The sequence below is a fragment of the Larimichthys crocea genome, chromosome XI (assembly GCF_000972845.2).
Source record: "Larimichthys crocea isolate SSNF chromosome XI, L_crocea_2.0, whole genome shotgun sequence".
NCBI classification, from domain to species: domain Eukaryota; kingdom Metazoa; phylum Chordata; class Actinopteri; family Sciaenidae; genus Larimichthys; species Larimichthys crocea.
Window position 1 is genome coordinate 10,953,128 of NC_040021.1, and position 27,118 is coordinate 10,980,245.

General features: G+C 42.7%; 1 protein-coding gene across 4 annotated transcripts; it reads left to right on the plus strand.

Moving 5' to 3' along the window:
- The first annotated feature begins 2,493 nt into the window (after nucleotides 1-2,493).
- ppp1r13bb (protein phosphatase 1, regulatory subunit 13Bb) lies at nucleotides 2,494-27,118 on the plus strand. Of its 4 annotated transcripts, none has more exons than XM_027284096.1 (19): nucleotides 2,494-2,603; nucleotides 3,455-3,600; nucleotides 9,699-9,846; nucleotides 11,038-11,157; nucleotides 12,736-12,806; nucleotides 16,312-16,413; nucleotides 17,676-17,850; nucleotides 17,942-18,141; nucleotides 18,232-18,396; nucleotides 18,714-18,906; nucleotides 19,457-19,585; nucleotides 21,545-21,681; nucleotides 21,792-22,245; nucleotides 22,759-23,546; nucleotides 23,630-23,782; nucleotides 23,873-24,006; nucleotides 24,097-24,263; nucleotides 24,392-24,591; nucleotides 25,317-27,118. In XM_027284096.1, exons 2-19 carry the CDS (start codon nucleotides 3,592-3,594, stop codon nucleotides 25,356-25,358), a joined length of 3,387 nt encoding a protein of 1,128 aa, XP_027139897.1. In that variant the 5' UTR covers nucleotides 2,494-2,603; nucleotides 3,455-3,591; the 3' UTR covers nucleotides 25,359-27,118. The 4 variants fall into 4 exon arrangements, with proteins under 4 accessions (XP_027139897.1, XP_019126167.2, XP_027139898.1 ...); XM_019270622.2 differs by lacking the exon at nucleotides 2,494-2,603 and adding an exon at nucleotides 2,758-3,222; XM_027284097.1 differs by lacking the exons at nucleotides 2,494-2,603; nucleotides 3,455-3,600; nucleotides 19,457-19,585 and adding an exon at nucleotides 4,608-4,640.

The window sequence follows — 27,118 nt, forward strand, 5'->3', positions numbered from 1 at the left end:
CAGCTCCTCAGACAGTGATGTTGATCATGGAGATGTGGATGGTGATGCTGACGTGGAAGTCAACCACCACGTCAAAGAGGACAACCCTCTGCCTGGAGGATCCAGGAAGAGGACGAGAGATGGTGCTAAAGAAGATGGGAGTGTTTCAGGCAGTGGTTAGCAGTGAGACTTCAACAACATAAATAAAAGTGTAGAGGATACAAGAACGTTGCAATAACTTTAATTACACAGGTTTGTTTCTCTGCATTGTGTTCATTGTAAAGTCTAAACTAACCACTGCTTGGCATTCACTAGGCAATCATCTTGGAGTGGGGGGTCCCTCCCTAGTTTATTCCTTACTGAGGCTTCTGTCAGGGAGCTTTTCTTTGTTCTCGATGAGGGTCTAAGGTTTGGTTGGGTGCCATTTTAGTTTAGTAAAAACCAAGGCTTTAATGTTTTTGATAAAATCTTCAAATGTCATCTGAGAACTGTGAGTTGACTTAAGATATGATGACTTGAATAACTTGCCTGTGTTTGTTTTATGTTTTTATTTTAAAATATAAAATATTATAAATGTTGACCGTTGTCGGTGATGATATTATTGATATTATGGATGGATTGGATGACCAACCTATGAGTCAAGCTCCACTGATTATCATTATAATAAAAACTCAATTGATAGTCATACTTATTGGTAGTGAAGTCTTCTCTATAAAGATCTAAAACGGCAGGAGGAGTGACTTGACTTGACCAAGAAAAATGTCTTGGGACTTGCTTGAGACTTCAGCCAAATTACTTGAGTGTATGTGTGCTGCAGTTTCAGAAGGATATACAGTTGTTTTGCAGCCATTGATTATGTTAAAAAAATGTATCTGAAACAGCTGCTAAAAGCTGCAAATGAAAACTTGGATTATGGCTTCATAGACATCATAGGTCATCCTGATGCGCTTTTGGGTTCAGATCTAAACAGTCGTCTTTATAGTTCCTGAAAAGTTTCCATATAGAAGCATTTTATTACTCTGTTGTCATTGTGTTGGTGGTGAGAAATGCAGAGGATTGAAAAAGAAAAAGCTATTCGAAACCTTGTGCCATCATGAATTTGCTAAAATGATGAAGAAGATGCCTGAAACTATAACGTCTGTCATCAACAGCACATGTCAGAGTGTGGAAGAAGGCGTCACACAGCATTAAGACATCATCTCTCAGACCAAGTGTTTTTTTTCTACCTCACTTTAATCTACTGTAAATCCACACCAGCAACGCAACTTGTTGCCATGTTAACATCCTGCAAGCTCTGCAATTGCTGTTTTACTGGGTAAGCTGGTGGATTTATGCATGCAGTGTTTTCTGCAGGTAAAATGTGTTTCATTTATCATATGCAGAGGTGTGTATAACCCGAGGCAAATCAAATAATAAAAACTGAGCTTCTGAAAAACAGACCTGAAGAGGTTTATCTTGTTCTAATAAAATACATTTGACCACATGCAAACTGAGGTATTTTACCCATAGGTAAACTCGCTGCACTTTATCTGTAGAGTTCATGGGTGCAGGCAAGAAATATTTACATCATAAGCCTTGTCATAAGACTTAGGAAAAAAAATATTGAATTGACACATCACTCATTAAATGACCCACCATAGGCATTGTTGACAAAAGCAAAATTAATACAGGAATATGCAGCCTAGGACCAACTTAAATGTCAGCTGATATTATGTTTGGGTGGTGCATACTCCCAAACTAAGTTTTACATTTATTTTAAATTAAAATAGTAAAAACCAGATGATATGTGATTAGCTTTCGGGAGTCTCTAGACTTCTGGGAGCCCCTTGGTTGTTGCTCACTGTTGATCCAGCCTTGGCTGTAACTCATTTGTCCTATCTAGTTAAAACTACCTTTACCTTTTGGATTCGTTATAAGGAGAGCTGTATGTTATACATTTTTATATAGAGAGTTAAATTAGACTGCAGAAAATGAACGAAGTTGATGTAAATGTGTATTGGACAGGATGGAAATCTTTGTGTTTGTTTTGTTTTTCTGCACTTTAATGGTCGAGTAAACCCACTTCCACAGCATCATATCCACATCTTATTTTCAGATGCATGTGCCTTGTGTGAACGCATACTTTATCCTACAGAGAAGCAGTCACTATATATGCTTACACACACACATATACATTTCCACATTCTGGCTTTTTTCTATTTGTACTGTACATATGTGCACCTTAAGCCAATAAAATGAATGAATTTAAATATACTTTCTCTGTGTTTATTCTACACTAATTTGATCATCTTACATAAATAAATATTCATTGTTAAAAAAATGCAATTAATTTATTGATACATTTATTGATAAATTAATCGCGATTAATCGCGATTAATTACAGAAATTTTTGCGATTAATTAGTTAATTTTTTTTAATCGATTGACAGCCCTAATATATATATATATATATATATTATATATATATATATATATATATAAAACTAGAACCTGTTATTCCCCCATCGTAACCTTTCTGTCACCCTCTACTTGTGAAGTGAAATACAGCTGCACAGAAACAGTAACCACAAAAATAGCAGAGTCCCGCTGCGACTTGCTCGGTGTCCGATAATGGATCCAGGCAAGGTATCAGCGACGTTTTATGACATTTAAACGCTGTAAAAAAAAACAAATGTTGCTACGAACAACAGGATGGATACATGTTGAATTATTGTTAATATAAGAGGACTAATGTGTGTTTTTTTGACAAATAACGTCCGTTACCGAGAGCTAAAACCGCACCAACGGTCGACAAACCGCCGTCGTGGCTCCTGACGTTGGATTCCTGACATTCTACGCTGACGTGACGCCCCGCCCCTCCCGCCGTCAACAACTGGATCCCAGCTATTTGTATTTCTGTTAGCCTGCTAACGATGATTCACTGCGCTCGGTAAAAAAAAGAAAAGAAAAAAAACGAGCTGGCCGATTTGAATGGGCGTTTTTTTTCTCCGTCGACAGCTTGCGCCGATGTGCAAAAAGCCAATGCCAGCGAAAGGACCGACGCGAGCGGAGAGATAGCCTTGCAGTGTGCCGTCCCTTTAGCCACCGCCGCCGCCGCCTCTGAGAGCAGCTAACGCCGCTAACATCTTTACGTTAGCTGGCTGGCTGGCTGGCTGACAGCTGGCTCGGTTAGCTACGTGCCTTTTTTTAAACAGTAACGTAGCCGAGATTCACTCCCTGAAACAATGAAGTGTCTCTGACATTGGTGAGTACAGCTCCTGTGTTTATTGTTGTCGCTGCGTGTAGTTTAGTTTCGCGTTGCTTTGCGTGCTAACTGGCTGACTTGTTTGTAGCAGCAGCAGCACGGAGAGCCACGCCTGGGCCATTTAAACCAGCGCTTGCGGCTGATGATATGTGTTATTCTGGGTGTCAACAACCAAACCAGCAATGCTCACTTACATAGCGCTTAAATATAATTCCTCTGCTTTGGTTCACAGAGCGGACTGAGGCCCAGTTGGTTGTCACATTGGAGTAACCAGAGTCCATAAACTAGCGAGGTGTGTGGAGATAAGCGGGTGAGCCGTAAATCAACTTGCAGATGCACCCCTGGTTCTGACCTGCCAAAGCTGCCAATATGATGCCGGTAAGTGCACGCAACCCCCATGCTCTCTTAGCATAAAAAAATGTAATCGACTCTCTTATTTATTCTTTAAAGATCAGTGCCCTCATAACCACTGATTAAACAGATCAAACCTGTGTGTGCAAGGTGCGAATCATCCTGGTGTCATCTGTGGCATGTTGGGGGTTTCTCATTCACATGTGATTTGTGACTTCCTCCCACAGTGCTAAAACATGCACTTAACAGGTGATTAAATTTGCCTCATGTGTGGATGTGAGTGTGAACGGTTGGTGAATTTGTTTCTATGTGCCCTGTGATAAACTGGCGACAGATGACGGATGGATGGACTGTCTTTGACTATTGCTTGCACACCAAAGTTGCAAGTTCAAGCGAGATATCCGTCCGAGTGCCTATGCCATCGCCTCTCAGCTAATCTGCAAGTAAAAGGTGGCTTAACTTTATCTGTCGTACGGTATGTTTGCTGCCTGAGTTCAAGGCTGCGGCACTTTTTCCTGTTGATGGTTACATTGAAACCGAAACACTAACAAAAGGGAGAGGGTAAACAGTGCTGAACTTGATGAATAGCGATTGTGGTGTATCTGAAGTCTGTTTGATTTTTTTTTTGCAAAAGAAATAAAATGTTTTCCTCACAAGATTGAAGATGTATGTTAGCAAATATGTTTGTGTTTTTTCATAGTAATTGTACCTGTAAACTAAAGTAGAGGTATCAGTTATCAGTACACGTTTCATGCAGTATTGAACACTCAGGCAAACCTCACACAGTCGATAACGTTGAAACACAATGGTTGCTATATTTAAATCAGTCTGTACAGTGCGCTTCGGTTGTTGTTAAATGTTAAATGAAGAACTATTTTCAGTCTGTTGTTCGGCGTTATTGTTCAGGACACTACCTGAAATGTCTATTGGAGTCTTGCTTTGTTAGGACCTCCTTTTGTTAATCTCTTTAGTGCTGAGAATGCAGCGATGGATTGTGGGAGAACTGGTCGCAGCCCTTTTAGCCTTCAGGGAGGGGAACATGAACTCGGATGCAGGATAAGTTTACAGTAGGTTCAGTAAGGTGTCATCATAAACGGAGGTGATTCAGTCTTGGCTATCTTTCCACACGATTGTGCATTGTTGTTTGAGAACACGGCATCCCAATAACACTTTGCTTGACAACACAACTTCAGAGAGACTCGTGGGCTTTCAGGAGCGCATAGTAACAGAGAGGTAACTCCCATGTTTGCTGCAGCCGTGGTGGGATTGACTGCGCTGGTAGCCTGCGTGGACGTTTGTACCCTGTGGCACCAACAGGGCTATCAGAGTCAAAGAGCCAGTCAAGCAGAGAGGCAGCCCTGCACTTGGGTCTCGCGTGACTCCGGCAGCCAATGAGACCTTGGCAGATCTAGGTCTGTGTGGCTGCGTCGACTAATGCTCTGTTGTTAAGGGGAACTTTTGAGCTGAGTAGATTGTCAAATGGCATTAATCTCACACACTGGAGCTGGGCAGAGCGTGACTTAAAGAAAATGTAAATATTGCATCTTATTTTTAGCATTTTTGTAAGTGTGCTAATTTAAAATGGCATCAGTGAAAGCACCCTTAAATAAAATGTCATGAGGTTAATGAATATGAGTATTACTGTCAGACTGTTTCACCAAACTCAACGAGAACAGACGAAAATAGTCAGTCATTGATTTATTTAGCAACACCCACCTGTTTAAGACCGTTGGAACTCTTTTCTTACTGGTTGAAGAAGTATAAATGATTAATTAGACCTTCTGAATGCCTTCCTCTAAAGCGCATTAGTCAGCTTTCAATCAAAGGGGCACATCCTTTTTTAAACAGCGGGTTAAATCCTGCTGCATTCCCATGACTCTGTCCAGCATTGTCGTGTGTTCGCAATGAAAGAAGATACATTTAAAAAAACTATGAAATATCAAAAGAGAGACACATAAGCTCTGCAAGATGAGCCAGTAATACCAGCGCTCGTGTAGTTATAATTCGGGTTATCCATCTTAACAGAGCACTTTCAAGACATCTTGTGTGTCCAGCTAAAGGAAAGATGTTTAAATGTTCACATCTTGCTCATCTTACGCATGTGAAATACATAACAGCATTATTGTTTCTCTGGTTGTTCACATCATTTGTCGCATCATTACCTCATCCTCCATCCTCCACATGGTTCTGTTCCATTATAGCCAGAAGGGCAGACGTTTCTTTTTTTTTCCTTTTTTTTTTTTTTAGCAGAAATGTCAACATTACATGATTTTTTTTTTTCTATCACTCAAGAATGTCAAAGGCAACCTTCTCGTGTCCCAGTCCCAAAACCTGTGTTGGATTTGGCTATGATTAAGCTGTTTGTGTGTTTTACCAGAAGACGCTGATCACACCTGTTCCACATATTCGGGCTTGTGTGTGGTTAGAATTATATATTCTCTTGACACCATGTGAGTCGATTCATTTGGGAGCTGAGTTTATGGCGTTTTATGGAAGGTGTTTTCATTAAAAAACAAGTTTTTAGTTAAAGAACAAGTATTTCTGGATCTATCTTCTTCTTTGTGGTTACCCCAGTGAATAAACGAGTGACAGGATTTGTGAGAAGAAATGACTGGATGCTGTATGTTTCTGGTCATGTACAGCCATCATACAGTATCAAGAAGATCCCTTTCGCCTCCACATGATAGTACCCTAGCCAGACACAGTTGTGGCCAAACTAGTCTCATTAGCAGAGAGTCGTTTGGTGTTGTAGCCGCTGGCACAACCCAGGGACAATTTTCCAGTAGAAGGACTCGTCTGCACCCTCCTCCACCCACCACCCCGTGACTCCCTCTCTCTCTCTCTATCTCTCTCTTTCTTTCACTGTTTGTTTCTCTCTAGCTCTTTCTCTTCGCCCCCTCCCTCCCTGAATTACACATACAGCAAGTGTTTTTTTTTCCTCCCAAGTCTCCTCTGCAGCACTTTCCCAATGCACGCACCGCTGTCTGTTTCAGAGGTCTGCTCGGGATGGCATAACTCTCTAACTCTCATGCCTGCAAAAGCGGCAGCGGCTTTATGATGAAGAGGTTTGTGACTATAGTGTTACGTGGCCTCGTTAGCCTCTCCAAGGAAAACCCCATTTGGGCTAAGGAGCATCACCGACCAGCAAAGAAGGAGATCAGGAGGAAACGGAGGGCTGTCAAAAGAACCATGGGCAGACGCAACTTAGTGAGGGCGGTTGGTATTTCTCCAGTGGTCAGTCAGCTGGATCATCACACTCTGAATGTATACTCACATTATTTCAGCATGTTCAGCATTGTTGTTTTGTGACAGGCCCGAAGTTTGCGCCGGTGCTCTGCTCTCTGATTGGTTAATTGCGTGTCTGGATTAATCGAATGTTTGCACTGAAGGATATTCAGCATGTAGGTCTGCGATTTGAGTGTTGGAGTGCAGATTATGATGCATTTTGTATTACTACAATATTTCTCTCACGTATTATGTTTCTTTTATTGAACACTGTAGTAAGACATTAATGTAAATATGAATATTTCCAGCAGAACAAATTCAAATAACATCATTAGTCTTAACTGTAATCAAACTCACGTCATTACTGGCTTCACTGGGCTGTTTTTTGTTCATTATTTTTCTTCCTGCGTTATGTTGTACCTATTATGCAGCTGGTGGGACTCCAATATGCCTCGGGGATTAGCACAGTAATTATCTATCAGTAAAATGTGAAGATAACTGGTCTACAGCTTGTTTACAACACTTTTTCTCTTATCGCTCTTGCACATCGGGTCCCAAAAATGACATCCATTACTCATCTGTATGAACACTGGGTCTGAAAAATGCTGTCAGAAGCAACACTACTATTTTTATTATACATGATTTCTGATTTTCCTAAAATATGAGCTTTTAGACTCAATAATCTGCCGTCTGACGTCACAAGTGACCATATTGTTTCAGTTCGGCTGCTGCAGAAAATGTCAATGAATCACATGGCTGCATCATTACGAAGGATGAGTCACTTTGTCTCAGAAAAAACTCCTGAAGTAATAATCTATAGGTCGGTCCGTGAATAAATTTAGATATAATATGACAATGGCTTATGCTGACAATTATTGCAGCACTAAAAATGCTGCCACACGTACGACTTTATTGCTCTTTGCATTTGAGTACCTACTAAATTATGCATGTGTAAAATACCTGAATGGTAGCTGATATGTTTAACAGTAAACTGTGTAGTTGCTCTGATGTAGACATAGTAAGAGGTTTTTGTTCTTTGTTGTAGTTTTCATTGATTCGGTTTGACATTGTGAGCCGTATGTAAACAAAGCGTTGTAGCTGTTGGTCTAGACGGCCGCTGATAGTGTAAGTAATGTTTAATCTTGAGTTTTGATTACTTGGTTTTATTTGCATTCAATTTGAATTGTTTCATGGCTCCAGTCCTGCCTAACTTCAACTGCATGTTCAACCAGTGAAGCATGTACAAAAACTGCACAAGTAGAACAAACTAGTGAAATATAAGAAATCCAGATTTCCCTTTATTTTTTTTTACTCTGTTTACAGTCAACGAGCTGAACTCGCACAGATGTCGTGATCACCGCTGTCTTTTCAAACACAGCTAACACTTTTACTTCATTTTGAAAATCCCCTCCAAACTCTTCTGGAGATATTCTCCGTCACGGTTGTGCACAGTGCTGTTTTTCTGCAGTGAGGCCTGTCACATGAAACAGGAAGACACACCTCAGCCCCCCTCCAGAGTGCTTTGTGCCATAGAAAACAATAAAAAAAAAATCTGCCTGCCACCACCACAGAAGGAAAAAAACATCATGTGGACGTGCTGTAACACTGAATATACAGGAGCTCATACTAATCCATGCGGCTTAATCAAATCAAGGAAGCAAAGAAGTTAAAGTTTTTCGTATGCCCCACAGAAGAATTTAGCACAGTAAGTCAATACTTTGCAATGGCTAAATCTTCTTGGAAATGTTTTTCTATCAGCTGGATTTGGGGACATTTTCTTTCTTTCTTCCTTTACAGCTAACATTTGACATGCATTGGGTCTGTGTGAGTGTGTTGCCGTGAGATTTAAGGCTCTGTTTGCTGATTAGTGTCAAAGAAAAACCCAGTTACATCCAATATGCTTCAGTGTCATAAAAAAGCCTGAAAAAGTCAGAGGAGGTTGTTCATAGTACCATAAATGTTCCACGTTCCAACACAGATAATACGCTCGTAGAGCTCTCTGTGGTAGATGATTTGCTCATAGATCTATGCTGATGGAGAGAAAGTACATACAGTAAGTATATGACACACAGCTCTAGCCGTTTCTTGATTTCCTGCCAGTCAGTTGGCTGATTGATTGATCGCCTAATCATTGTATCCAAGCTGAAGACACAAAGTATGCAGGCAGTGCTATGTGGCTTAAGTCCAAAGGTTGTATACACATTGCACCCACGTCACCTCGTCACCATGCTCGTTGGCTGAAGACGTATGGATGATAGTGTTATACAGTCTGATAGCTGCAGGTACAAAGGAGAACTCGCAGCACTGAGCTTACACTGTCTGGTGATCGCTTGAAGATTGCTGCATTTAGGTTCATTTAAGTTCATTTTAAGCCTGTCTTCCGCCTGCAGGCTATTACATTGAGTGATTCAGTACCTCACACTTGAGAGTATGCTGAAAACAGATCTGCAGTTTCCTCAACGTGTCCTGAAAGTTATTTGTTGAACTCTGCTTTTACCTCTTTTAGTACTGACAAAAGCATGTGAGGACTTGCATTGCTATGTCTCACCTCCACAGCCTAAACGATATATCTTCAACGCTATGGCAGGCTCTAATCATAGTAAACAGAAATGTGGCAGGCACAGGCATGAGTCCACGAGCAGCTCAAACTAACAGTTGCCGCTGGTGGACAGCAAAATGTAGCGTCAGCACACTGGGCTTCATACAACGCTCGAGTGAGCTAAGCTTCGTCCTTAAACCACACCATCAGGCAATTACAGATGTTCTTATTTTTAGTACATCTCAAATATATTTCCTACAGAACACATTTTCATGTAATAACATTTTTTTAAATCCTCTCTTTCTCTCCTGTGTCAATCTCCTCCTGACTCTTTTTTTTTTATTTTTTATTCCTGTTTCAGATGATATTGACGGTGTACCTCAGTGACGGGGAACAGGCTGTGACTGAGGTGCCCATCACGCCCGAGACGACGTGCCGGGATGTCGTCGAGTTCTGCAAAGAGCCCGGCGAGAGTGGCTGCCACCTGGCTGAGGTCTGGCGAGGCAACGGTAAGAGCTGGTTCGAACTTCATCTAAGTGTGTGTCTGAAACTCCATTATCACAGTTTGACACTTCACTTACGTGTAAAATAATTACATTTTCTAAAGCCGTGGCCTTTAGCGTTCCTAGTTAATTTAAAGCACTTTATTAAAGAAAGAAAACAGAATCATGGAGAAGCTCTAAACAAAGCAAAAGTTTCACACATTCACGTGTTAAAATACATGTACCCAATTCCAACATAATTCACCCTAAAAGTCCAAATTTGTGGGGCAGAAAAAGGTTACGTGCTGCTTCAGTCCACTGCACTGTCACAGCAGATTCCACCCGGTCCGTGCGATTTGCTCCCATCACCACAGTCGTGCTGACATACCCGGTGTTATCAGCATTTTTCGCTGAGGGGCCACTCCCCTGTTGAAAACAACATCCCATCCAAGGGCTTTATTAACCCACGTTATGCAATCGCGTTCGGCTGGTGTCTGACAATGCAGCTGTCTGCCCCCGAAACCTCCTAAAACCTCTCTGTCTTTGTCTCGGTCTCTTTGTCTCCCGGCTTTTGCACACAGAGTGCCGTCCTCTTGAAATGCAACAAAGTTTTAGCACACATCCACCAGTCTCGGCAGCCTTAGTTTTCAAAGGGACATCAGCACTTCATTTAATTCTGAAAATCTCAATGCTGCCAAGATGTAAACAGTTGACAGCATAAAGTGCCTCAGATCATAAGTTTGCTCGATGATTTTATTTCCATAAATGATTGGTTTAATTTGGTTTGTCAATAAACACAGTTGTCAAAGGTAGTAATAGATCGACGGTTTGGAAATGCAGTTTTTTAGTAATTCGTATCTGTTAAATATGAAACGAAAAAGAATACTCTGGCAAAGAAATAGTCAGTCTACCGTCTGTAAAACTGCGTTTTGTTTCAAGTTGTAGTTTTTACACAACGGCATTTGTACAGATTAAACAAACAAGATATTTTATTAGTTAATTAATGAGGTTTAAATGCTATAAGTGTGTTTTGTTACCTCCTGAAAAGAGCTCGAGTGACAGGACGGAGAGTGGCGTCAATGTCAATCTGGCAACACAGAGTTTTGCGTTTATCTTGTTGGATATGCAGTAGATTGCTGCATTAGTTGACTTGTTTCCATTTGTTTTACATATTTAACTCTGTTTTCTATATTTTCTTTAACTTCTGTGTCTCTGCAGAGCGAGCGATCCCCTTCGAACACATGATGTACGAACATCTGCAGAAATGGGGGCCTCGGAAACAAGAAGTCAAGTTCTTCCTCCGGCATGAAGATTCACCAACTGAGAGCAGCGATCAAGGTGTGTGTTATCACGTTCTCCTCTGTCTGGAGATTTTTCTGCTTCGTGTGGTCTCTACCTGAAGGAGCCTGGAGGTGGTGGGTGGAGTTGTTGCGGAGGTGTTGTCAGGGAATTCCTGACACCTGTTCTGTCTGGCTGCTCAGCTAGCTTCTTGAATGCTGGTGTCAGTCAGTGTCTCCCCCGCTTCCTTTCTCACCCTGGTGTCTTTAGTCTGCTAAAGTTTGCTTTCCCAGTATTAACTTAAGTCGGGTTAAAATCAAACAGTGTGTGGCGTTAGTTTTTTCTTTGAACCAGCCAATACTACGCACTCTGTAAACACAGTTTTTATGCGGTATCCCTTTGTATCAAGAGTTTAAAAGGCTGTGTAAGATGAAAAATCGACTAATGGGTGCTTGATGGGACATGCCTGACAGGAATAAATCGCTTCTCTGTTTGCACACACACTGCATTAACATTAATCTTTTGGATTTGTGTTTGGAGAAATGCCACGTAGAAAGCCAGGTGTGGAACGCTCCCAGCTCTGCACGAGATCAGTGACTCACGTTAATTCCTTTTTAAATATACTTGAAAGTAAAGGAAGTCCACACATAGTTAACATGTGGCAGAGGAACAATCTCATTTTGATCATGATCTGATTCATGTTTGATATAAATTTGAAGGTGGTGCCACGTTCAGACAGGATCAGGCGCTGCAGCGAATAGCACCAGGGTTGTCCGGCGGTGTGTGGGGGTCAGGGTAACGAAAGTCTAACAGGCTTTATCGATGCCGGCGCTCCCCCAACTCTCATTCACTGTTTGTCTCCAACCAAAGCTCTCCCTCCCTCTCTGTCTCTCTCTCAAACCATTGGACAAAAGAAACTTCTTCTGTCTTTATTTTGCAGCTTTAATTGCGAGCCCTAAGCTGGGTACATTAAAAAAAACAAAACCAGGAAACAACAGGTGGAGTATCAGAGTTTAGTCCATGAATCCACCTGGATAATCTCAGTTTCAGAGACTTTTCTGGTTGACTGCGGAGAGTTTGACTGGTGGCCACAACATGACATCAGGCTGCAGTTTTCCAAACATTCGATCCGACTCAACTTCTCTGTCGCCGGTCGATACGTTCTACGTGCAGAAACACTTGGGGCACAGCCAGATCCAAAACGCACTACCCTAACTTAAACGAATAGGAAAAAACTGTTTAAGCCACAGCTGTGGATTTTGTCTGAAAGCAGCCTAAAGTATAGTTTTACAGCAAAGGTCCCATCAAGGTGATTTCTTTAGACGTGTAGCAGAAGTGTCCTGTTTTCTGTCTTCTCCTGTGATGTTTGAAATCATTTATTTTCATCTTCCTGTCAAGCCTGTCTTATAAAGAACAAAAGTTTGAGATAGGTGGCTTTAGTCAGCAGTGCTTGTCCCAGTTCTTAAATCCATCTGTCATGTGCAATCACGTCAGTGAATTTTTCAAACTATTCCTGACGACGTTCGTAGCATCTGAATCTGCACTTGTGTGCGAGTGTGCACGAGGTTGTCCGTGCACACTTGTGTGTATCTGTCCTGCCTCTGTTTGTGATGGTGACTGTTTGTTTCTTTTGTGCAGGGAGTCAGCAGTCTCAGGATCAGACGAGTCGCAGAAGTGGAAACGCTGGAGAGAAGCACAATGAGAACGGGGTGAGACCTAATTAGCATTATCTAAATGATATTAAAATAGAAATACTACTGGCAGTAATTTACTGTAATTTGATGCCTTCTTCCACATATAGATTTGGGTTATAAGTGTGTAACAAAAGTGTCATAACACAATATATACAGTGTTTTTTATTTATTATTTTAACTCTGCAACAAAGTAAGCATTATTCTCTGTGAGGTGAATATCTGTGGATACATCAGGATCCTGATACTAAGCTGCTGTGTGAGACTAACATCACAGGCCTTTCCCTGTCAGGTGAACCCATTCTTGTGCATGCTGAGCTCTAGCTTTAGGAAGCGCGTGTGCTAGAAGATGTGAATGCCTCCCGATAATGGCAGCCTCTGGCGCGGCATCCTTTCTATCTCTCTCTCTCTCTCTTCTTCTCTCTGACCGTCTGTCCCAGATTTCACAATAGCAAAGTGTTGCGGTCAAGGAATCGTAACTAATTACACCTCAAGGGTGGAGCGAAGAATCCAGCGCAGCAGGGAGACGGAGAGGTCGTGGTTTTTGTTTTCAAAAAAAAAAAAGTAGCACAAGAGCACCCAGGAGCCATTCCTTTTATTATCCTGAACTTTTGATGTAGTATCATGAGGTAATATATGTTTTTACGGAAATAGAAATTGGTTATTGATTGAATCTCCAGTATCATGCTACTAACCCATAAAAACCACACCACAGCAAGTAAAAACTGCCGGCTCCGCTTAACCTCCCAAGTGCCGAGGCTCATTTGTGTCCGAGTTTCTCCCTAATATCTGATTTAGAGGATTAAATCAGTCAGCCTGCTGAATGATATAACAACCCCTAAGAGGATCATTGCTTTGGCTTTTTCCACGGGCTGCTGCCCAAACCCCTGGGGGGCTTTCTTTCCACCAAGCAGAGCTGATCATCCTCTGAGGACGCTGCCCATCTCAAGCAGAGGTGCTTCAAGAGAAGTGATCGCACACATTTCTGTTTCAATATCACGATTTCATGCTCCCACAGTTGGTGATGACAGCTTATTGGCAGTATTGAAACATCTCAGTAACACTTATCAGTCGTTTTTTGAGTTTTTACACATAAACGAGATATTTAATTAGTCAATTAACGAGTTTTAGACACACTGAGTGGACTTTGTTACCTTTTAGACACAGCCAGTCTAGCTGCCCCACCCCCTTTTCCAGTGTTTTTGCTACCCTATGCTAACCAGCTGCTAGCTGTAGCCTGAAATTTAACAGACGTTGATCTGCAATTTATTTTCTCGATTAATTGATCCATCTTTTTCTGTCAGATATTAGTGGGAAAACGCTGATCACACTCTCTCTGATGTTCAAAATGCTTGCTTAATTTTTTCTGCTGAGCATTCGGTTAATCAAAGAAGTGTCAGTTCTTTCACATTTTTGCTCCTCTGAACATTATTTCATGAGTAATAGTCATGCGTTACCGTGTTCTTTTAATCTTTTAGTCTCCCAGTGGGACTAATCCCTCATCAGCGAGGCTGTGGCTGCTCTCGCTCCCTTCCTGGTCTGCTCAGTCGGGTGTTTCTCTAACTCCCACTTCATCACTGTCTGAGGGTGTGTGTGTCTGTTTCTCCCTCGGGTGAATTGCCACTGATGCAGCGTTGCCTGAGTGCATTTGAGCGTGGCTGCATTGTGTGCCAGTGGCTTCCCTCGCTCTCCCCAGCTCAACCTCGGTTGAGTCCGTCTCCCCACCCCCCCTCGCCGCACGTTCTTGTATGTAATTCTTGAACAAACGCCACCTGTGAAAATCTGCAAAATGTTTGTGCTGAGTGTCCTCAGAGATTAAATGATGTATGACATGCATACTATTGGTTTCTACCATAAAAGTCAAATGATTCCTTAAAGCAAACATGGTTTAATTAGACAAATGAGTCACACGTCTGTCTCCTCTAATCTAAGTAGAAGCATACAATATTTTTGTCTTTTGCATTTTATTTATAGTTTATTTCACGTGGACTTTATCTAAAGTCTCCAGCTTTGTCACACACGTGTTTAAGATCATATCAAGCAAACTGTAAAACCTACACTTGGCTCTTGCTAAAGTCCTCATGTTTAAACAATGTTTTCTATCCAAACATAACAGACATACTTGTCTGTTATTGGAAAAGAAAAACCCACCGTGACATTTCCTGCGTCATCTCCTCCCTCTTTGAACACACTTCCTAAAGGCAACATCTACCAGCTCTTGAGCATTTCAGTACAGATGGTTGGTTGGAGGACTGTATTCACCGCTCTCGCATTGTGCTGTTTCATTGAAGAGCAGTCTGCCACTGTGTTGACTGCGGCGACGGCTTTGAGGGCATTCAGAAGTCTGTAGAGTGATAGTCTGGAAGAGTCCTTTTTTATTCTGTGGTGTCTCGAACACACAGTGCTGATTTGCTGATCTGGCTCCAGAGGAGGACCGTGTCATCCATGGCTCTGTGAAAGTCAGTATTTTTTTTCAGTTGTAATGATAGATCAATAGAAAAGCTATGCAGGTTGCTGCTTGGTAACAAACCATTTAATGACATCAAATTCTTTAATTTTTAACATCATAATTCTGGTGGTTATTGTTTTCTGGTGTTTATTAGACCAAAACAATCATGAAAAGATGAATCGATAATGAAATAATCAAAACCATGAAGGAGATCAGTGGAGGCAGTGTCTTGTTTTTTTCAGCATCAATACTTTGGAATTCATTATTGTGATGCAAACTATACAGCGATGCAATTAAACAAAAAATGTCTCTCACGTTGCTCTCACAGCCTCGCCTACTGAGTCTCGTCACAATTAATGTCCCATTATAATGATGTCTGGAGTCTGACTCTCACTGCTGTTTAGACTCCTGCTGTTTGACCCTCTGGCAGCTGAAGTCAGACATCTTTTTAAAATCATTTCTGCAAATGTCTTTTTTTTTTTTGTTTTTGTGTGTGTTTGTTTTTTTTCTTCTTACGTAACATTTTTAACTTATGTAACTTTTCTTGCCGGATATATTTGTTTGTCTTTTAAAAGTGCTGTTCTATCAAACATTTCCCTGAATGTTGCTAACATACATGACATAAAGATGCACACACATACATGACACTGCGCAGGTTCTCACAGTTGAGCAAGTATTACTGATAAGAGCTGAACTTTTCACCTTTTTTAGCTCTCACTCAGATACTGAATGATGTTGTTTTGGCCGGAGGAAGAGTCGTGTATACTTGTAAGTGTATCATTGTACTTGTAGCAGCTCCCACAGGCCAAAAAAAATAAATGTTGAGTCACTGGTCACTGGTTTGAAAGCACTTTGGGCATATTGTAAAACATCTAAAAAAAAATGTCTCCCAATGAATGAAAACTTTTAGTGGGGTTTTAAAAGAAGAGAATTGCCTAGTGCCAACAAGTATAAGCCTTTACAGTCTCATCAGTCTGTGTCTAGGTCAGTGGCTCTTATAACACTCAGCGGGTGTCCAAATCATGCTCTAATTTCAGCATGTTGACCAAGTCTCATGTGTATGTGTGTTTTTAGGTGGGGAATCAGCGTGTGGAGCTCACGCTGTCAGAGCTGCAGGAGATGGCCACGCGGCAGCAGCAGCAAATCGAGGCTCAGCAGCAGATGCTCGTCGCAAAGGTAACATCTTGTCTTCGTTCTGCAGTAATTGCAGTAATTTATGAATGAGCTGTTCTAGGTTAGTGCTGGGGAACATCAGAAAGGCTCACAGGTCCTCTAGGAGGACAGAGGAAGCTCCCCACAAGCTGCTGCTTTTACTGATTTAAATTATTTCAAAATGTAGAAATTCTGCACTTAATTTGACTATTTGTTAAACCTAAACATTATAAACGTATGCTGGGATCAGATCACACTGAAACACATGGGTTACTCTGTCAGATGAGGCAACCATAGTTACAATTTCTTGTAGTAACTTGCCTGAGAGACATTGAATTTGGACCAAACATAACTTGTGATTGATATGACGATATATATACATAGGAGGGCAGAAAGGTGCAGTTTGGTCTGATGTCATGTTAGTCTGTGACAGATTCGCCCAGTCAGTTTAAGGCCTCGGCAGGCCAGTTAAGTTCACTACTTTGATCCAAAGAGCTCCGTCATGACTTGAAACAAACAGTTATGTAACAAAAGAGATGGGCGGCAGTGTGAGTCACCGTGCTAGTATTATCTGGTCGGTCAGAATTTCTATTTCACACAGTGTTTACTCCTGCAATTGACCTGCTATATAAATCCTGAAATCTAAATAATGCTTGATTTTGACTAATAACTTCTGTGCTGCATTTTATTAAAAAAATAGATTTCGTCTTATAACCGAAGGAATAATAGTTTGACGGCAAACCACCACACAACCAGTCTACCATGTCAGTCTCCGTGGATTTTCAGCACACTAACTAAGTCTGATCATCGTGTTCGTGGTGTGCTGATCAGTCACGCAGCATGAAGCCCACTGTAGACCAACCAATAGGAGAAGGGGGGAAAAAAAGCATTTATTGCCTTTGTTGTGGCGGGCTGAAAAGTAGGCCCCACTTGAAGCCCTGCAGTCATTTGGAAACCTGGGCTGTCATTTCCTATTTTAGGACCTTAACTGGAGCAGTTCTCAGTTGGGAAGAGAGATGAAGTCATCTGACCCTTTCTTCAGCCTTCAGACAGTCTTGACACAACACCGTATTTAATTTAGTGCATACAGTAGAAAGATTTAGCCCAGTTAGGGTATGTCTGCCTGGCAGTGGTGACTTGTTGGTTTTATATCAATACAAATATAGGCATTGAAAAGAATAAACATGGTAGCACTGAGACTGTCTGCGCTGTTGGATGCAGTCTGATGTCATTTCGTACCTTGTGTTTGCCTGTTTACACATATCAAACTCTGTCTCTCTCTGAAGGAGCAACGTTTGCGTTACCTGAAGCAGCAGGAGCGACGTCAGCAGCAAACCGTTTCAGAGAGCGAGAAGCTGCAGAGGCTGAAGGATCGCGTTGAAAACCAAGAGGCAAAGCTCAAGAAGATTCGGGCAATGAGAGGCCAGGTGGACTACAGCAAGGTCATCAATGGCAACCTCTGTATGTATACTTTGGAGAGGATCTTTTTTTTTGTGTAAGTCACCCTACATGTAGATTATGATGATGTGATTCCTTCATTTCTCATGTTCAGCGGCAGAGATCGAGCAAGTTAGCGGCCTGTTTCAAGAGAAGCAGGCCGAGCTACAGTCTGCCGTGCTGAGGGTGGAGCAGCTCAGCCTGCAGCTGGAGGACCTGCGGAGGGGAAAGCTCAATGGCATACAGACCACCCTGGGTGGCCAAGTAACCGGCGCTGCAGCCCTCGAGCTCCGTAAACTTTACCAGGAGCTTCAGGTACTGCACAAATAAGTACAACATCCACTGAATACTTGTGTAGGCTCCACTATTTTTGACCACCGTGATGGTATTATCTGTCGTCCACAGATCAGGAACAAGTTGAACCAGGAGCAAAACAGCAAGCTGCAGCAACAGAAGGAGCTTCTGAACAAACGCAACATGGAAGTCACGCTCATGGACAAGCGCATCAGCGAGCTGCGGGAACGCCTCTACAAGAAAAAAGCTGAGGCACGTCAAAAAGAGAACCTTCCTGTAAGACTGAAAGCGCTTAACACACCTCCTCATTAAGACTTTGTTTGGTGTCCTGTCTCTGTGAGAAGTCAGTCCAGAAAGACGCAGATGTTCAATATAAAGTGACAAAATTTATTCTTAAACCTTAGAAGAAAGTTGTGGACTAAAGTTTTTGCTCCTGTCCCCTTGGGGGGCTCTGTAAACCATCTGCAGTGGAGAGACTGTTTGCTCAAGAAGAAAATAAGTCCTGATGACTGCAAAGCTCCTTGTTAAACAGCAAAAGAAATGACATTACTAACACTAACATTTTAAACTTCTCTAACTTTCTCCTCTTGTAGCTGAACAGAGCCAACGGGCCTCCCTCTCCCCAGCCAGCCTCTGGTACTCTGGGCCGCGTCGCTGCTGTTGGGCCGTACATACAAGTCCCGGTACCGGGCCGACAAGAAGGAGGCTACAACATACCACCTGATCCACTGAAACCTCAGACTCTGGGTGTTAATAACCAAGCCAACCATGGCCGCATCAAGTCAGGTTGGTTGAAACTGCTAAAATTACATTTGCAGTGTGTTTTTCATTTGAAGTCAAAGACCGTAGTAGTGGATATCAAGTGATGCACGATCATTAGGCTCAGATTTCATTTAAATCTTCTGTGAATTTCTTGTCTTGTTTCCTCATTAAAAGAGCAAGAACATGGACAGTTAGACAAGGAAGAGATGAGACGATGATTCAGTCACAGAGTAGCTTAAATAGTCCCAGTGGCAGACGTCTTACACTACTACACATTTAACACCTCATTGCATGAAAAGCTTGTGACTGTAATTCCCTCCTGATTTCCAACTGTTACTCTGTTTCCTTCCTTACCTGACTTCTCAATTAATTCTCTGCCTAGACTTGATTTCTGTGATTGTTTTCCTTCTTCTCTAACCTTCCTCTCTCCTTGTTGTTGTGTACACTGTGATTCCCTTTTCCTTTTCTTTCCTCCTTCTCCTCTCATGTGTCTGTGCCGTCCCGTCTTTGTTAATGTCTCCTCTGTTTCGCTGGGTGTGTGGTGGGTTTTGGGGGGCAACTCTTCCTGGGGCAGATGGTGTGCGAAAGCCTCCCGGCCCTTGGAAGGTGTCTGATTTAGACATCGTTGTGGACCCGGTACCCCCGTCCCTTCCAGAATCACACCCGGGCACCGGAGCCTCCGCTGGCTCTGACGGCACGTCCCGTGAGTGCACAGTGCTGCATAAGCAGAAGGGGTGGCACTTCCTGAACCTTCTCTCTCGAATGTAGCACAGGATCCTCAGCATGCACTGGAGATTTTACTCCATACTACATCCTTACTTTTTAAATATCGTTGTCAGTTCAATTGGCCGGGAATTTAAGATAATTAAGACTGTATTCTGCCCAGTCACGCCTTTAGCCCTCTCTTTAGTCGTCACCAACTAATGTTTTTATGCTCCACAAAATGTCTCCAATAGATAAAAGACAGCTTAAATGCACAGCTGGGGAAACTGAGGAGATGAGCATCTGTGCCTGGTTAACAATCGCTGACTGATGGAAGCATCCTTGTTTGGCGTCATTAAGCTCTCCTGCCAGTGCAGCATTCAGCCAGTTTTTTCTCAACTGGAGAGAGAACTTGTTGACATTTCATTTTCTCTGTGGATTGGCTAATGACGTCAAAGCAGTGGCGTTGCCATCTTGAAACACTTGGCTGCCATCTGCGGAAATTTTCCACCCTTTAATTGTAGTTGACGTTGCGCCTCATATGAAGAAAGTGACGCTGACAAAGCGCTTCTGATCCTGTGTGTTTGTACACTTCTGAGAAGGTTCAACAACTTGAGTGCCTCCATTAATTCACACATGAAAAAAAAAAAGCAGTCCAAAATATTTGGGCTTCATAACATTCCCAGCCTGCCTAACTTTAACCTTCACACCACGTTCTCACAACAACCGAGCTGTGAGAGCCCAGATAATCTGAGACTCTGTTTCCTTTTTAGATTTAGTAGAACTTATTGTTACTGTATTAATCTGATGCTACGTTTAAAGAGGTTTGCAAAAAAAGATTGGAAGCTGCTTTTGTGTGCGTTTGTTCACTATTTAAAGTTACAACATGTATTAAGAAGCATAGAGGAAATTTAAAATATCATAATTGGCTTTTGAGACTTTTCGAGGTCTGTCACGAGTCGGGTCGCCACACTGCAGCTTTGACATAATATATAAACAAATTCCTGTCGAATCGGACCATAAATACTGCTGCTGATTTTGTTGTGTCTTTCTTCCATCTCCTTTCATGTCACCCTGTCCTTTGTTTATCTCGTACATACATAAGTAGTCACTGAGCGGCAGTACTTACTGAGTCTTCTACTAAATCACAGTTTAGTTACTATTTGCTAACTAAATTAAAACACTACGTGACTATATGCAGGTAACAAAATACTAATGCAGACACATTCATTCATCATGGCTGTGAAGTGATCAGGATTTTTGTCCTATTGAACAACAGCTCCCGCTGAAACATTTAGTCTGCGGTTGTCTTGATCAATTTTAAGTCCATTGTGTAAAAATAATGAATTGTGGTGATGTGCCAGATGTTTCTGGCCACATGGACCTTCAACAGAAAAATTTTGAGAGCGCCCCTCCTTGAACAGTCGGCTAGTAGAGGATTTCTGCATATTGTACTAGCAGTCTATTGGAAAATTCACCCTGGATCTATATTAGCCATGTTTTAAGTATATGATATAATAAGTATACAGTATATAATAAGTAATACAGCTTTTTGCTGGATTTATAGAGAACTGGTTTGATCCACTTTTCAAACAAAAAGGCAACAGGGAGTCTGTTCGAATGCCTCTTTATGGTGTCTGGTTAATAGGAAAGGCTTATCAAAATCCTGAACCCTCCATTTGATGCCAAGCCCAGGTCAAAATGGTACAGATATGGTTTCTATGTGTATAAAATATTAAACATGCTCATGTTCTTGAAATAATCCACTTGATGCGGTTAATCAGACAAAGTGACACATTTCAGATAAATAAGGTAATGGTACCATTTCGACCTGCTCCTGGTGTACATGCTTCGTCACTCCCCCGAGATGTAAAAAAAGACTTATGTTTGTCAAACCATCAAAATCGTTGGATATTTTTCTCTGTTGCAACACACTTACTGTGTCCTGTTTGTGCCCTAGCCAATGATACTGGTTGGCCTACTGTAGGCAAGACCAGCACATCATCTCTAAAGCCTCCTGAGAGACGAGACTCAGGGACTGATACCCAGGGCAAGAGCCCTCCCTCAGGCTCCCCCGTCGCTCCAAGTGCAGAAAAGGTTAGTCCCCTTTCTTTCTGATCTCAGTTAAATGCATGTGTGATGTTTTGTAGCTATCAACCTCCTGATGTAACATCACATCTGAAAGAAATGTTTAATTTCATTCACAGGTGCTAGAACCCAAAATGGCCGTGTCCTCCCCTGCCATATCCAAACCACAGCCGCCTCCCTATGGCTCTCACTTCACCTCCGCAAACTCGGCCAGCTCCCTGGAGCGCCGCAAGGATCAGCCTCCTCCTCCTCGCCCACTCCCGAACCCTCCAACTCCTGCTTGGCCCCGCGTCCCCCCCGCCACAGGCTCGTCCTCCCAGCAGATCCAGCAGAGAATCTCAGTGCCGCCAAGCCCCACCTTCCAGCCTAACGTACCGCTTTTCCCCCCTGGTCTGAGCGAGCGACTGGATCCCCCACCAGCTGTGGCAGTGCGCCCCTTCATCCCAGACAGAGGATCACGGCCTCAGTCGCCTCGAAAGGGCCCGCCTACCATGAACTCCAGCTCCATTTATCACATGTACCTCCAGCAGGCAGCGCCAAAGAGCCAGCCACTCAAGCCTGCTCTCAAAGCAGGTAAGAGCTGCGTTTGAATGGATGGTCCTGTATGTGAGGCCTCATTGAAAAACTCCAGTAGAAAAACTTTTCATGATCAGGATGTTTGACTGACTTTAGATAAATGAAAGGAATTTTCAAAATTTACTTTATTTCAATCAGCGCCGAAAGAATGAGCCAATTAATCATTTAGACTTTTTCTTTATAAAAATATAAAGGATGTTTATGGACAGTTGTCAGTGACTTACAATACAATAAAGAAGAAAATGATTAGTAAATGAACAAATATACAAATGTGCAAACACGCTGTGGCAGATATCCAGTAGTTAGTTACTTAAAATATTTGGTTAATAGCATTTTTGTGGTTAACAAAAAGGAATTGCAGGTGCAGTGATCAGTGAATGTGATGAGTTATTAAAGGAGGGTGAAGGTGTGTGATAGGCAATTTTAACTTTGACTTTCAACTTACAGTAATTGACAGGTGTATTAATAATGTAAATAATGACGATGTCAACACTGTCTGTCTGTCTCCAGTATACGGGAAGCCTGTTCTTCCCTCCAGCTCGACACCCCCCTCGCCCCTGCCTTTTGTCCAGGCGGGAGGGGCCTTCCCATTGCTCCAAGGCCAGCACAGTGGTGAGGACACTTTTGACGGAGAATTTGACGATCACGAGTTCTTCCAGCACCCGGAGCCTTTGGCGCCTCCTCCCAGCGTGGAGAACATCCCACGACCACTCAGCCCTACTAAGCTAACGCCCATGGTACACTCCCCGCTGCGCTACCAAAGTGACGCCGATCTCGAGGTGCTCCGTAAAAAGCTGGCCAACGCTCCGAGACCGCTCAAGAAACGCAGCTCCATCACAGAACCAGAGGGCCCCAGTGGACCCAACATCCAGAAACTGCTCTACCAGAGATTCAACACTTTAGCAGGAGGCATAGAGGGAGGCAACGGATCAGGAAGTGGCAACGGTGCCGGTAACGGGACACCGTTTTATCAGCCGGCGAATCCTCCTGGATATCTGGGAGGCGACTCTGTGGCTGATACAGACAATGGCAACCTCCCGTCTGAGACGGCACTGCCGCCACCACCAGGGGCGGAGGAGCCGGGCTCTGAGGCTCAGCCTCCATCTACTGACGCCAACGACAATGAGCCACTAGCCTCGCCACCAGAAGGTCTGGGGGATCCCGCTGAAGCAGAAGGAGCAGAGGACGATGATGACGACAACAACAACAACGTGGGAGGCTCTGAGGCATTGCTGCCCAGCCCCGTGCCGGAGGTCACCACCCCAGAAGAGAGTGGAACAGTGGTCTCACAGCCCCTGGTGAGGGACTCATACACACAAACTTACAAAGTGTTTTCAATAAATGAGGTGGAATCTCATGCTTCCTCTCTTTATCTCCACAGGAGAAGCGCACAAACCTGAAGAAGCCAAACTCTGAGCGCACTGGTCACGGCTTCAGGGTGAAGTTCAACCCTCTGGCTCTCTTGCTGGACGCCTCGTTGGAGGGAGAGTTTGACCTCGTCCAGAGGATCATCTACGAGGTATGTCATGACAGCGTGAGTATATTTTCATTTATTTATATTTCCATGTAGCATAAAGCACTCATGTTTTCACCGGGATCCTTCTTCTGCTGTGTTGTTTTCCAGGTGGAGAACCCGAGCACTCCCAATGACGAGGGCATCACACCCCTGCACAATGCAGTGTGTGCGGGGCATCACCACATAGTCAAGTTCCTGCTGGATTTCGGCGTGAACGTCAACGCCGCAGACAGCGACGGATGGTGAGACGATGACACGGATGTGATTTTTGTCTTTTGCATTCATTTATTGAGTTTGTTTTCATGTTTTGTTTTGTTTGTTTGCTGGTACAGGACTCCGCTTCACTGCGCCGCCTCCTGCAACAGTGTTCATCTCTGCAAGTTGTTGGTCGAGTCGGGGGCCGCTATCTTTGCCAGCACCATCAGTGACGTGGAGACTGCTGCAGATAAATGCGAGGAAATGGAGGAGGGTTACATCCAGTGCTCCCAGTTTCTGTACGGTGAGTAACAACCCACAACCATCCAAACTTCACTGAGGTTTGCACAACTTTGTAGCCGTGGTACTGCAAGGTGTAAAGTTCTGTTGATTAGATTAAATACACTCGTGTTTTTGGACTTTCTCATGCAGGTGTTCAGGAGAAGTTGGGTGTAATGAACAAGGGGACGGTGTACGCTCTGTGGGATTACAAAGCTCAGAACCCGGACGAACTGGCCTTCAGCGAAGGAGACGCCATCACTATTCTGCGACGACAGGACGACAGTGAAACAGATTGGTGGTGGGCACGACTTGAAGACAACGAGGGCTACGTGCCCCGCAACCTGCTGGGGGTAAAAAAAACATAATTTGTTACATATCAGTTTTAACGTTGGATTTTTGTTTATTCTGATCAAATGGGATCAGGCTGGAAAGCAGCTTTTCACTCTGAGAAAATACACGTCCGATTAAACTATAATGAAACGAAATGATAGTATGATGTGTCACTGGGTTGTGCAGTGGTGGTTTATTTGTGCTGAAGTTAACCCGCTGTGAAACAAAGAGGAAATAACTTTCTATTTCGCTGATCAGTCCCCCTCCTTCACACACTTAGTCCAGAACACACACAGTTTAGTTCATGAATCCACCTGGATAGTCTCAGCTTCAGAGACATTTCAGGCTGACTCGGGCTGCGTTTTTCCAAAAGTTGGATCTGGCTCAACTTCTCTGCTACAGGTCGCAACTTTTTTGGCGGACACCCCTGTGGTGCAGACTGCCGCAGCCAAAATGGATTACCCCGACTCAAATGAACGGAAAAAAACTTCTTGTTGACCTTACTCATGGGTTTAGGCTGACTGGCTGCTTGAATTTCTGCTTAGATAATCCGGATTGTTGTCGCTATTCTCTGACACTGTGACAAATTAATTATACAAATACATTTCGGTTGAACTCGGTTTATTGTCACATCCAGTCATAGAGTACAGAGGTTTTAGGAAATACATAACACGTACCTGTGATGTCAGAGACAAAGCACATAATAACAAGTCATCATTCATCTTTCTGTTTGTTTTCTTTGCAGCTCTATCCAAGGATCAAGCCTCGTCAGCGCTCCCTGGCGTAGTGTCTCACTCCACTGACCTCTGGCTAACAGCTGGACTCGTGACAAAACCAAGAGCAGAGAACAAATGAGCCTGGCGCTCTGTCTTCTCCCCGTGGCCATAACCTCTCCTCCTTCGGCCTCGTGCTTCTCACAAAAATCTGAAGCAGTGGGCACCGAACTCTGACACACACACACATTTACATCTGCACACATGTAGACACACAATGAAACACAAGCACTCCAAATGCGAAAATCTCTTAAACCACTCCATCCTGAGCCCCTTCTCCACCACCACACACACACACACACACACACACACACACACACACACACACACACACACACACACCCCTTCAACCTATTGCTGTGTCATTGTCCCGACTTGATTTTACCCTGATTCAGTGTCAGCTCTGTATCAAACATCAACTTGAAGAATAAAACACTAACCCTTGTCTCAGTATTTCTTGCAGTGTTCACACTTCTTCAGCCATCCACCTAACACGTTACATGGTGGCACTGGTTTACGTGACACTAAATGGTGACTGGATCTCTCTAATGGTGAGAAGTTGCTGATTTTTGTCAGTGAAATGTAATTTGAGTTATGAGACGATGTTTTGCTGTAGTCTAACCACCAAAGATGAATATAGATTTAACAGGTTTAATTCTCTTACTCCGTAAGAGCTCGCAGAATTGTTGAGGAGTGATGAATTGATTTGCTGCTATCAGGAATAATTAACAGCTCTCAGGAGTTTAGAAATTGCCACAGAGCAGAAAATGGATTTAAGAGCGGAAAATAGTTTCAACTACACAGGCCACTCAGAGTAAATCCAGTTTATTAAAGTGAAGATTAATATAGATTAACGGCCCACAAATTAACGGCTCACAACGATTGTGGACGTGTGGCAAGAACATTTAACTTTTAATCACCTCTAAATTATAAGCGAGGCTTCTGGCAATAATCTGTGAGATTTCAAGATGTATCAGAAGTATCAGAGTTTGTATTTTTGGTAGTCTGATTATCCCTGAAACGAGCAGTTCATATGCTGCAAAAGATACTGATGATAAACAGTGTTTTGCTTTACCAAAAAAAAAGAAAGAAAAAGTTGCCAAATTGAGGATCATCTGTAGAGTGTCACACGTGTAAAAGGTTTTGCAGGAGTTAAGAGCTGGGAACAAGTTGTTTTTTATAGTGTTTAATTCCACAGTGGCGTGGTGAGGCGAGAATCGGCTCCACAGAGACACAAAGATTTCAGTTCTTGATGATGTGATTGTGTCGGTTTTTCTCTTTTCTTGATTAATTTACGTAATGTCTACTGTTTTTTTTTTTTAATTAGTCCATAAGTTGTATCTCATTTCAAGAATCCATTGTTTTTTCTGACTGGCACCTTGTTGTGATTAAACTTGACATCATGACAGGAAGCAGTATCTGTACCTGACATGGAGAACTCTCACAAACACTGCAGCTCATATAAAAAACACTGAAATCACCACCCGGGCTATCTTATGAACTTTGTTTATCCCACAAGACAAAGTTAATACTCAGTTATAACAACCTATTTTCTTTTGTTCCATGTCATTTAACATTGCAGTTATTTTACTGTGGCTCCACTTGAAATACTTCTCAGGACCAACACGGTGCTGCTGACACTGTTCCACTAAACTAGTGATCATGTTTCTTCACTCTCAGCAAACATCACCTTCATTTGAGCAGCGAACCAAACAAAAGAGAGACTCTCCAAAATAATTAAAAACTATCAGTCATGGGCATGAATTAATGATTT